The 12,551-nt window shown below is 43.6% G+C and overlaps 1 protein-coding gene across 3 annotated transcripts; it reads right to left on the bottom strand.

The window, feature by feature from the left end:
* Positions 1-397: 397 nt before the first annotated feature.
* On the bottom strand, positions 398-9,497 carry si:dkey-260j18.2 (uncharacterized protein LOC325231 homolog). Of its 3 annotated transcripts, XM_034058702.2 has the most exons (7): positions 8,956-9,496; positions 8,662-8,729; positions 6,155-6,259; positions 4,391-4,561; positions 4,022-4,100; positions 3,453-3,680; positions 398-3,065 (listed from the first exon to the last, which is right to left on the bottom strand). In XM_034058702.2, exons 4-7 carry the CDS (start codon positions 4,515-4,517, stop codon positions 1,592-1,594), a joined length of 1,908 nt encoding a protein of 635 aa, XP_033914593.1. In that variant the 5' UTR covers positions 4,518-4,561; positions 6,155-6,259; positions 8,662-8,729; positions 8,956-9,496; the 3' UTR covers positions 398-1,591. The 3 variants fall into 3 exon arrangements, with proteins under 3 accessions (XP_033914593.1, XP_033914587.1, XP_033914612.1); XM_034058696.2 differs by lacking the exon at positions 8,662-8,729; XM_034058721.2 differs by lacking the exons at positions 6,155-6,259; positions 8,662-8,729 and having other exon boundaries at positions 8,956-9,497.
* Between the last annotated feature and the right edge of the window lie 3,054 nt (positions 9,498-12,551).

Below are 12,551 nucleotides of genomic sequence, written 5' to 3' on the forward strand. Positions count from 1 at the left end.
AGATTGTAAAAGGGCTGTAGTGGAGCTCACTCCATTGCATGTTGATCTGCTTCTCATCACGTTGACTACTTCCAGCAGATAGTTATTGCACAGGCATCAACTGGCTCTCAGTGTGAAGGAAGCACCAACCCACTCCAGCGCTCAGCACAGGTTGGGACTGTCTCTGCTGTGGATCACACTGGAACACTGTGGGCCTTCATTCTGGGCAAGAAATAACTTTTTTCTTGTTTTTTTTTTTTTTTTTTTTTTTTAAACAAATCATTTTATTATTATGATACATAATTTCCAGTTCAAACATTAACATTTACAAGTTTAAATTTAAATTGGGGACTTTACTATACTATACAAAACAAAAAGAAACCCGAACAATTGTAATGACCATTCACATTCATAACAAAAGCCATCTAAGTCAGTTCAAATAAAAAGTTAAAAAAGCTAAAAGCAAGAACACAACCTGAATTATTTATTTTTTTATATTTATGATGAACTACAGCAGTGTGCACATTTATTAAAACACCACAAGATTTGTCATTTATATACCGACCTGCATGAAAACCTTCGTGTGGGAATTTCGATTATCACTTAACAGTCAGTCATATAGAAACAATACGCGCTCGTGTGTGTCAAAATGTTAGACCACTTTGTGTTTAATTAGGCACCTTAAACAACTTCTAAAAAGTCTGATGCATTTTACCATTTCTGGCTATGTGTTCATTTTCTCTTTCTATTTTGAATGAATTGCATGTATGGCCTATTAATCATCAATTAATTTACACAATCACTAAATTTGCCTATTTTGACAGTTTTCCAAGATTTTCAGTTCCTGTGGTTGGATTTCACATGCACATCAAATCAAAACAGAAGCAAAAGGAGGTTCTCATAAACATGCACCCGACCGTGTGTGTGTACACACGCACACACGCACACACACTGGGGGTGTTCTAATACATTTACACACTGCTGCACAGCAACACTTTCTTAAACCAACAAAGGACACTGAAAACTTCAATAAAGTGCTATTATTTTGTCCTATTTTTCTCTCTCCCCTCACATGAAGTTTAGAAAGTCATTCAGGTAAAACAGACTTTTTTGTTGTTGTTGTTTTTTTTTTTAATCAAGTTCACAGAAAGTATTACTCTGCTGTTCCAACCAGGGTCTTTACAAGTGTATTTTAATTTGAAATGACAAAGGAAAATGTTAGTTATACCAAGTCATGAATAACTTAAAGAGGCTATAAGAACCCAAATCAAGCACACAAAGACTTCAAGTCCATTTCAAAGCAACTGGAAAAAACATCTTAAAAAGCCAAAAGGGAGAAAACAAGAAAAGAAATATTATGATGATGCGTTGCTGGTGCTTTTTAAAATCAAAGTTCACACGCTGCAAGTTTAAAACTCACTTTGAAAGGGCGAAACTCCTCTCTCTCCTAAAGAGTTCCTGTCGACCCTGTGGGGTGGAGGGGATCCCTAGTCCGACTGCTGAGAATTTGGGGTGCCGACACTCACACAGATGGGTCTCTCAGTCATCCCCCCCCCCCCCCCCACCCCACCCCAGTATTCCCTCTCTCAGTCCCCCTGCCCCTTTCTACCTCTCAGTCGCTGTCCCCCTCTTCCTCGAAGGCCCTCAGACGGGACAGGATGTGTTTCTTGGGGAACTTAAGTGTGGTGCAGCCGAACTGGCTGACCCCCCCGGTCTCCAGGGGCAGCTTCTCCCGCCTCTGCACCCAGCTCCTCCAGCCGGGCTTCCAGCAGTACACACTGTCGTAGAACCGCGCACCGTTCTCTCCTCCCAGCATGTAGATGCGTCTCTTCCAGCGAGCCACCCCCCCTGCGGCAATGCGGCGCGGCAGCCCTGGGAACACCACAGGCCCGGCCGCGGCCCCCTGCCCCACCCCCACCACCTCGCGGCTCGAGCCCCGGCCCTCGCGGAAGAACAGCACGCGGCCGGTCGCGTCCATGGGCTCCAGACGGGTGTGGTTGCCGTCGGTGAACTTGCTGGCATCCCGGCAGTAACCCCCCACGGCACAGACCCCTCCCCTCACCGCCACCCCGCCTGCGCAGAAGGTGGCTCCCGTCTCCAGGTGCACCCGTGCCCAGTGGTCCAGCGCCGTGTTGTAGATGAGAACCCCATGGTGCACAGCAGCCCGGCTCTCCTCCACCGTGGTGCCGCCCAGCAGGTACAGCTTCCCCCGCAGGGAGGCCGCGGCGAAGGAGCGCAGGGGGAGGGGCATCCTGGAGCCAGGGGGCGGGGAGCGGGCCCAGGTGTTGGCCTGCAGGTCGTACACCTCTACAGAGTCCAGGAAGGAGGCCCGGTTGCAGCCCCCCAGGGCGTAGAGCTTCCCGCAGGCACCCAGGAAGCCATGCATCACCCTTGGCACGGCCATGGGAGGCCGCTCGGTCCAGTGGTCCGCCACGGGGTCGTATTCGTGCAGCGTGTCCGAGACCACGCCGCTGCCCTGCACCCCTCCGGCTACAAAGAGCCGATCACCCACCGCCGCGCAGCCGGGGCCAGTCACGGACTTGAGGTCAGCCAGCTTCTCCCAACGGCCAGTCCGTGGGTCGAAACAGTCCACTGCGAAACCCGGGCCTGACAGCTCATGGTCCCCCCGGGGCTTCAGATCGATGCAGACTATCTTTTTTTCGAACATGCCCTCCCTGGGTCTCGGGGGGGTGCCACTGCCTGCACCTCCTCCCCCCTCCAGCACCCCCCTCCCACCCCCTAGCTCCTCCCGCACCTTCCTCAGCTCCTCCTCGGCCAGCAGCCCCGGGCGCAGGTGGCTCAGCAAGGCGGGGAGATGCTGGTTGCGCTGCCTAGGTTGGTGCTGGGCCCAGCGCCGGGCTGCCCGGTACACCTCCAGCTCGGACTCCACTCCCAGCCGGTCGGAGGAGAGCAGACTGCCCAGGGTGCCCGGGTCCAGTAGCAGGAAGTCTTTCTGCCGTGACACACGAGGGAAGTTGTGGGCGACGAGCCGCAGCGAGGCGCGAAGCAAAAGAGGGTCGTGGTGAGAGCGGGCCAGGGAGTACATGCCCAGGCAGTTATCCAGGGAGAGATGCTCAAAGAGGAACCTGGAGAGAACGGCAGAAAGAGAGGGAGGGCATTAGATATAGAGTAAATCCTGGAACAGTTGAAACTGCTTTGCAATAAGAGTCTTATTTCCCTTGTGTATATCTCAATGTGCATATTACTTTATATTATATGTGATAATGCACACAGGAATGTTTACAGTTGTATATGAAGAGGCTTGTTTTCTCAGTGCGTATATTCTATTACATTATATTATATGTGTTGATGTCTACAGACATGTTTTCTGTGTATAAAAGGGAACACACACACACACACACACACACACACACACACACACACACACACACACACACACACACACACACACACACACACACACACACACACACACACACACACACACACACACACACACACACACACAGCACCTGGCGCATAGGTCCTGCAGAGGAAGAACTTGCAGTCGATTGGCCGCAACGAAGAGGTCCTCAGCGGTGTCGGGGTTCAGCCCTGCCTCCCCGGTGTAGATGAAGTGAACGACGGTCTGAACCACTTCCGGGGTCACTTCCTCCAGACGGATCTCAGCCAGACGGGACTCTGCAAGCGGGCTGGTGAACATGGCACGGAAATACGGGCTAACTGAGGCCAGGAGCACCCTGAGAGAGAGAAGAAAGGGAGTGTGAGAGTGAGAGGAGAGTGTGAGTGAGTGAGAAGAGGAAGAGTGAGAGGGTGTGACAGTGAGAATGAGGGAGAGGGAGACAGAGGGCAGAGAGGGAGTGACAGAGGGGAAAGAGGGAGTGAGAGGTAACGATCGAGGGGGGAGAGGGAGTGAGAGAGGGAGTGCGAGAGAGGTAGCAAGAGTGAGAAGGGGGAGAATGGGAGTGACCAAACAGTACCCCAACCCTGCAGCAGATTTTCTGTGTTTGATTCTTTCAGTTTAAACAGACACACACAGCTCAGTGGCAGCACTAAACTGAACTGAACTCCCCTCCTGTACCTGTGACACATGAACTTCTTCCCTTCCACCGCTAGAGTGACATCACACAGCTGCTGGGCATTCAGGAGCTGCTTCAAGCCTGAATCAGAAAAGAAACACAAATCAGGGTAATCACAAATCAGAGGGGGGTGCAGCTCCACTGAAAGTCATTGCTGGAATATATCCCTGTGAATATGCTTTACAATGATTTACCATGCTTTCACTGTGGGAAACTTTTATAAGGGTTAGTTTAACATGGTTTGCTTTTTAATGTGCTTTACCATGCTTGCCTATGCTTTACAATACTGTCATTGTGCTTTATCACACTGTGCTCTGCTGCACAGTGTGCACACCAGGTTAGTCCAGTGCAGTGCAGTAGAGAAGAGACACCTTGAGTGATGTAGTCTCCCAGAGACTTGGAGCTCTCGTCGGGAAAATCTTCCTCTTCTGAGTCGCTGTCGGACAGAGCCTCGGAGGGGGCGTACTCCTGGTCGCGCCACCGCTTCGGGGACCACATCGCGCTGTGCCGGAAGTAGTTCCGGCTGGAACCCGGAGACGAGCCTGCGGGAAGGAAGGGAAACAAAAGTCAGAGAAACAACAGCACAGTAAATATCACACGACGTTCAATACACAGGTAAATGACATACTGTGTTCAAAGCACAGGTAAATAACACTAAAGGTCAATTGCAGTGTACCAAATGTAGTCCACTTGATGTGTCTAACTAGTGGATTAAACAGCGTACCAAATCAGATTCATGATGATCCTGTTCAAGTGGATTAATTTAGTACTCTGAAGGAGAAGACTAACTTAGTATGCTTGCTTATCCTAGGCATTTACTGCTTAATTTGTTTTACAGATGTAGCTTCATTTTTAAAATGACAAGTACATCTGAAAACTTTATTCTGAACATTTCTTACGTCCGTCACGTTCAGGCAGTTAGGTCCGTTAGATTATATATATATTACATATATATATACTGTATATAGGCCTTACATTTTAAATAAACTTTTTAATCATGTACTTGATACCGTTTTTAGTTTAACTCAATACAATGTCAGTTAATATGCTTTAACTACAAACTAATGGTCCATTATCACCCAATTAAACTTGTCTGTGTTTATGCAGCAGTGTCGACATCTTAAATGCAAGTACAGGTTTTATTTGACTTTATAAAGCACAATGTGTAATTCTATAGGGGGATGCAACACTTTTGGCCGTAGCTGTAAGATAGTCCTCATTATCGGTCTAACTTATTCTGATCAGTTAAACCAATTACCGGGAAAATCTGTTGGTGCTCTGCAATAAGGATTAAGTTTATACAGATATGCAGGACTTTCTAGCAAATCACTGTTATGCTGCAACTGACCCACTGCGTTCAATACACAGGTAAATAACACAATGTGTTCAACGGAGGAAAATTATTATTATTATTGGTTTGTCTTGCAGACTAGTGTGTGTGAACTATGAATCAGCTGCAAAGTCACTTACAACGTCTTAAGCCCTTTTCTTTAACCACTGGACCTCCTACGAATAAAACTGTGTTCAATACACAGATAAATAATACACTGTCGGGGGGGTCCCACAAAAATATATTACATATTTTTTAAATTAATAAAAGTACTACTATCATTTATATTATTGTTTTGATATAAATAATACTACTTTTATTAATTACTGTTTTATTAAGCCAATTTTATTTTCTCATCTATTTTTCCCCCGTCTGACAGATTAAAACTCCTGTACGTTTCCATCACGCTTGTGCTGAACTAGCCACTCCCCTCCTCTCCCATTGCACGTCGTGCAACCTGACGTCACAATGACTCAACCAGGAAAACCCTACAATTAGTTATTACGGTGTTGTTATGGTCATGGAGAAAAAGAGTGTTGCAGCTAAAATGCAAAAAACTTAGACAAAAGCAAACGAGCGAAAAATGTTTGCTCACAAAAATACCAAAACTGTCACATTGCAAGTTTAAATCTTTGCAAGAGAATGGTTTAGCACCGACTGCGACAGATCAAAGCAATAATACAACTGTGAATAACAGTACTGGGGCCGTTGCTAAAGAAGCAGCCCTGGTGGGGGAAGGAACAGAACTAGCTAATCCTATCCCATCTAGTCCAACTCGTATCCCTGACCCTGCTGTGACACTTACCTTCAGTAATGACCCAGCCGAATGGAAAATGGAGGAGTCACTTTGTGAATATAGGATAGAGCAGAGACCAGTTGCATAGAAACGGTAATTCTTGCTGATACAACCCTAGAGAGATTTAACAAAACAATTAAGTCACTCCAAGGCGAAGACATTGAACTGTCACTGGTGGTTAAATTGCTGGAATCTCTAAAATCATATCTTCAGCACATTTGCGATGATTTCAATGTGCGTGCAACGGAAATAGCAGTTGTGAAGAGATATCGGCATGTACCGTGCCGGGAGAGACGACTGGCCAGTACTCTGCAGGATGGACCGAGTCACAATGAAGGGCATCTCCAAGGCAGAGACACATTTCGGGGACACCCTTTCAACGCATTGCCAGCACCGAACACAAGCCTGCGCCACTTGTGTGGCTTTTTGACCGAGTTTCAAAACATGTCAACATATGAAAGCAAAGCAGCTGCTCTCATGTCCACTTATCTTTCAGATCTTTCCCAGCAGAAATGCTTCACTTTGCTTAATTTGTTGTGGGGAAGTAGAAGACAGCTTCTGACCACCTCCGCCTCATTTTGAATGCCCCTGCGATTTCCACATTTCCAAATGTGGCCCCTGCCTTGTGGACATGCACTAACTGCTCTGGTGAGCGATCATCACATACAGGACTCATTAAGCATGATCCGAGAGCCACCATGGGCTAGCATCGACTCCACTGTCCAGCCATGTCAACGGAGTGTGGCATTTTGACAAAATTGGATTTCTCTGATATCAAAGACTTTGCAAGGTCGAAAACAAGAAGATTATAAAGAAGGTAACATTTCCTATTGCTTTCACATTGCACTATAATGTAGTACTTGGAATTCACATTATTTGGAGTATTAAAATACTGTGCTATTTAGTTTAAATTAATTGTGTTGCTGAAATGTTCCTGACATTCATTTAGAAATTAATAGAAAATAAATCAACTTTTTTACTTTTGTCTGGCTTTTCATTAAATCAGAATTCGAAACATTTGTTTATTTAGCTAGTTTCTAATTGTTTTACAACTTTTGCTTTGAGTGATCACATTTATGGAATGCGTTCTTAACATTATAAATTGCTTTTAAAAACGCCATGTCATGTTTTAAAAAGGGCATTGTCATTTTGGTCGCTGGATTAGAAGTCATTAAGTGGCTATTAGTATCATCAGCTGCTAGTATCAAAATGAAACAGGACGTTTTCTCCCAGTATTTTCACTTTTCTGTCAGTTTCAACACTGTACAATTTTAGATTACCTCTACCATTTCTTTCTCTGTTTGACCGGTCAGATTTCAGTATTCCTTGTTTAAAGTGTCCCAGTCAAATTAAGATCAAGGTAAAGTTAACGTGCTGCACTTTGATTTGATTTTATTTTACTGTGGTTTTTTTGTATGTGTTTAAGTGCAATAGGTATCCATGTGGATTGTACTGTAGTGTGTATCTAGCTGTTGCATAGCTTACATTTGATTATAAAGTGTATTTTCAGTTAGTATAGTACAGTACTTTCACCACATATTTGCACTGGGGTACTACCCGGCAGCGAGGGGTGTGCATTGTTTTATTTTTTGGGGGTGTGGGGCTTTTCTGCTATGGTGTCCCAGGGGCAAAGATATCTAAATCTGGCCCTGGGTAAAAACCACACTGCAGTCAATACAGAGCTAACTGGAGCAGCTTGTCTGGGGCATAAAATCAAGCAAACTGCTTTTCAATTACAATTCAGATTATTTTTTAAAAAAATCACTTCCCAATTCCAAAAGGGTCAACTTCCCATTGTTTTCGGTTCGTTTCACATAGAGAGAGTGGAGGTACTTCTAGGCTTTTGATACCATGACAACTATATTTATTTCTATTGAAATCTATTAAGGTGCTTATTTTATATACATAAATTTATATATTATATATATATATATATATATGAGTGATAAAAATAATCAGAGTATATATATATATATATATATATATATATATATATATATATATATATATATATATATATATATATATACATACATATAGAGAGAGAGAGAGAGAGAGATAGATATAGATAGATATATAGATATAGATATATATAAAAACAACTTATTTATGAATTGTATGTGTGGCCTATAAATGTCATCAATTAACTTAGACAATCATTCATTTGCCTGTTTGCAGTTCCAGTGTTTTGATTTCATATGCACAACAAAACAAAACTACACAAACAATGGGGTGTTATAATACATTTGCACACGACTTTTAGATATGCGGTATATAAACAAAAAACAAACCCTGGTATTGCTCTCCGTTTCCTTATAAGAAGGTCGTGCAATTAAGCATTTAACAGTCTACAGTATTATCAACAACTTATTTATGAATAAATGCATTTTTTTAGGCCTATATTAAAAATTAAAAATACAAGTCCCACACTCCAAACCGGGCCTTGCGCATTGGAACACCGATACAGATCTAAATGTTTACAATATGTATTATGATGGCGTTCAGCATAAACAAACCGTAAGATTTCTGATCGTTGCAGTGGCCTCCAATTCAATTCCAATGCCTTCTGCTTTCTATCGTATAGCTGTAAGTTAAATAGATATAAAAACACACGACACGCATTTCTCAAGTCAGGAATTCAAGAATTCACTAATTCCAGACAGTATTAATCACACACAATATGTTTCATCCTGCGATGTATTTTCTCTATCTTAAGCTCGCTGTCTCTTGCAGATATTATATAGTAAGCTCTCAATTTAACACAGAAAACATTACATAATTATTACATAAAAACGCCATAAAATACAAACCTGCAAAAAGTCACTGTGTTCAGTGAAGCTGTACAAGCCGGGATAAACCCAGAGAGGTGTGGGACTCCTTTTGCGGGGAAAAAAAAACACCAACAACCGAAAAAACAAAAATGCTCCGGAGATTGTGACTCGGGATCTCAGCGCCAGGCTGGAAACGGTACAGCGAAAAAATAAAAAATAAAAACCGCCCTTCCTTTCGCTTTAATGTATGTACCGAGATGCAATTGATTCAGACAGTACTAGTAGTATTCGAGCCGGATTCTTCTGAAATGCATTTTCACAATAAACTGCACTACTGTAAAAACTCTTCAAAGAGCGTTGCCTTTGCAATCGGTGCAGATTATACGTGAAAAAAGAGGTTTGCTTCTGTGTGCATCTTTGGCGCACACATTGCATTAGCCCCCAAAAACACAATAAGAAAAACACACACTCACAAAGTAGCTCTCTGCTATAGGCCGACTCCCGACCTTCTCTATGACGTAGAAGAATCGTGCGCTCTTATTGGACGCCTCCCGCTCGCCTCCCCTTTAACATGAATTTCTCTCGGCCAAGATGGCTGCACCCAAGAGTGTGCTATGGGGTTTACCGTCTGTCACGCTCTCTTTTAAACCGGCCGGTCACGGGATGTTTTGGGGGTTAACCCGGCGCACGATTGGGGTGTACTGGTCGGGATTAGTTTACAGCTACCGGAGCAGGCTGTAAGAATGACCCCGGGCGGGATACAACGACAGGGACATGCAGTATTTCTGCAGCCGTGTTGATCGGAGTGTGGAAGATAACCAGGAGCATCCTGAGAGTTTGAGGGGACTCCCAGCTATGGATAAATAACTCAAGGTGATTTAACTCGGGTCCTCTTTCCTTTGAATTACTTAGTCAGTTAGCAGACCCTTTTATCCAAAGTGACTTACAAAGACTTGGGGGTGATCTATGCATCACGACTGCTGCCGCAGAGTCACTTACAATAGAACCTTGGTTTTACATCTCATCCCAATCCTCTGTCCAAGGGAAAGGATCTGACCTGAGCCCTGAGAACTGCTGTCCCCTACTGTATATACAGTGTCAGTGTTATTATACGTGATACTGGATTTCACATGTTAACACAAATATCTGTATCTGTATCCGTATCTGTATCTGTATCTGTATATGTATATGTATATAATGTTTCAGGAGCACCATGACATTGAGTGCTGTTTAATGACTCTTAATGCTGTGTGGAGTTTGTGTTGCTGCCCGAGCCTGCAGTTTAATACATTGTTTAATCAGAGCTCAAGCTGTAGTGTGCTCTGAGATCCACCAGGTGGTAGTGTGGGACTGTTTACAACACGCTCACTGTTCAAAATGACAAAGGTGTAACTGCAGTTTTGAATAAGTGAGGATGACTCCCTTCTCTCTCTCTACTACTACTACTACTATTATTATTATTATTGTTGTTGTAAAGATTTGTATTATTATTATTATTATTATTATTATTATTATTATTATTATTATTATTATTTAGCAGACGCTTTTATCCAAAGTGACTTACAGAGACTAGGGGGTGAACTATGCATCACAACCATTCTTCCCCCTGTGCTTTCTCTTCTCTCTTCTCCCTCTCTTCTTGTCTCTTCTCTTTCTGTTCTTCGATTCGGCAGCATCTGAAGGAGCTGCAACCCGAGAGAGCGAGCTGGACGAACGTTTCTACACATGGGCGCTACCCAACAGCACCTCCACCCACAGTGAGAGCAGACACTGAGACTCCCCAACAGCACCCCCCCCCCTCCCACCTCCCCACAGTGAGAGCAGTCAGTGAGACTGCACAATGGTCCATATGATAATATACATACAAAACGGATTAAAATAAACGTAATAACATTTAAGCTTTTCTGCATAGCTGATTGGCAGTAAATTATCGGAACATTATGAAAAAAAACTCATTTTAATTTTTTGCTGCAGTATTTTGAAGCCGTAACCACCTACCAATCAAGAAAAAACACACATGATTGGTTAGTGATATATGGCAGGAACACATGTCACTTCAATTATTATTATTATTTATTTCTTAGCAGACGCCCTTATCCAGGGCAACTTACAATTGTTACAAGATATCACATTAGACATTATTTTACATTATACAGATATCACATTATTTTTACATACAATTACCCATTTATACAGTTGGGTTCTTACTGGAGCAATCTAGGTAAAGTACCTTGCTCAAGGGTACAACAGCAGTATCCCCCACTGGGGATTGAACCCACAACCCGCCGGTCAAGAGTCCAGAGCCCTAACCACTACTCCACTATGTAACACAATTTTTGTTCCTGGGTAGTAAGTGTTATTTCCTAATTGCTTATGCCTCAAAAGTATAGAAAATGGCTATTATTCCCCACAAACTTTGCTTTTGTGACCAGGACAGTGATATTTTGAAATTTACCTATTTCCATTGAGAAAACGGGCAAATTTGTGTCTTTTCGTTCACATAAAGTCAGAAAAAAACAACATATGAATCCAAATGAACATGTATTTATACTAAAGTAATACAAAAATGACTACAAAAGATTTAGAAGTGAGTAGTTTTTCGAGATTTACGATTATACTGTAAATCACTTTCACGAATCAGCCCCCAAATATAGTCTCCCATCATGTTCTCGTTATACTGTCATTGGTAGCGGCGTTCAAAGTCCAGTATATCCTGGTGGAAGCGCTTGCCTTGCTCCTCCGAGTACGCTCCCATGTTCTCCTTGAATTTATCAAGATGAGCATCAAGGATATGGACTTTGAGGGACATCCTACAGCCCATTGTGCCGTAGTTCTTCACCAGAGTCTCAACCAGCTCCACATAGTTTTCGGCCTTGTGATTGCCCAGGAAGCCCCGAACCACTGCGACAAAGCTGTTCCAAGCCGCTTTCTCCTTACTAGTGAGCTTCTTGGGGAATTCATTGCACTCCAGGATCTTCTTTATCTGTGGTCCGACGAAGACACCGGCTTTGACCTTTGCCTCAGACGGCTTAGGGAAGAAGTCTTGAAGGTACTTGAAGGCTGCCGACTCCTTATTTAGAGCTCTGACAAATTGTTTCATAAGGCCCAATTTGATGTGCAGTTGTGGCATCAGCACCTTCCGGGGGTCCACCAGTAGCTCCCACTTGACGTTGTTCCTCCCCACAGAGAACTCGGTCCGCTGTGGCCAGTCCCGCCTGTGGTAGTGCGCCTTGGTGTCCCTGCTGTCCCAAAGGCAAAGATAGCAGGGAAACTTGGTAAAACCGCCTTGGAGACCCATCAGGAATGCCACCATTTTGAAGTCTCAAAATGCGTCTGCCGGATGCTTGCAGCCTCTTGATGCCATCTCAGAAAAATGCAGATATGTATCCACTTAGGCAGCTGGAACTAAACTGAACTGGTGGGCTTAAGGTCCCTGTATTTATACTACTATTTATATTACTGGAACGTTCAAGAAAGTTCTAGAAGTTACTCCAAGTTTTCTCAGCACTGAATCTATCTGGAATGTTCTGGAAAATAGGTAAATTTCAAAATATCACTGTCCTGGTCACAAAAGCAAAGTTTGTGGGGAATAATATCCATTTTCTATACTTTTGAGGCATAAGCAATTAGGAAAT

Source organism: Acipenser ruthenus, chromosome 30 (assembly GCF_902713425.1).
Source record: "Acipenser ruthenus chromosome 30, fAciRut3.2 maternal haplotype, whole genome shotgun sequence".
NCBI classification, from domain to species: Eukaryota; Metazoa; Chordata; class Actinopteri; order Acipenseriformes; family Acipenseridae; genus Acipenser; species Acipenser ruthenus.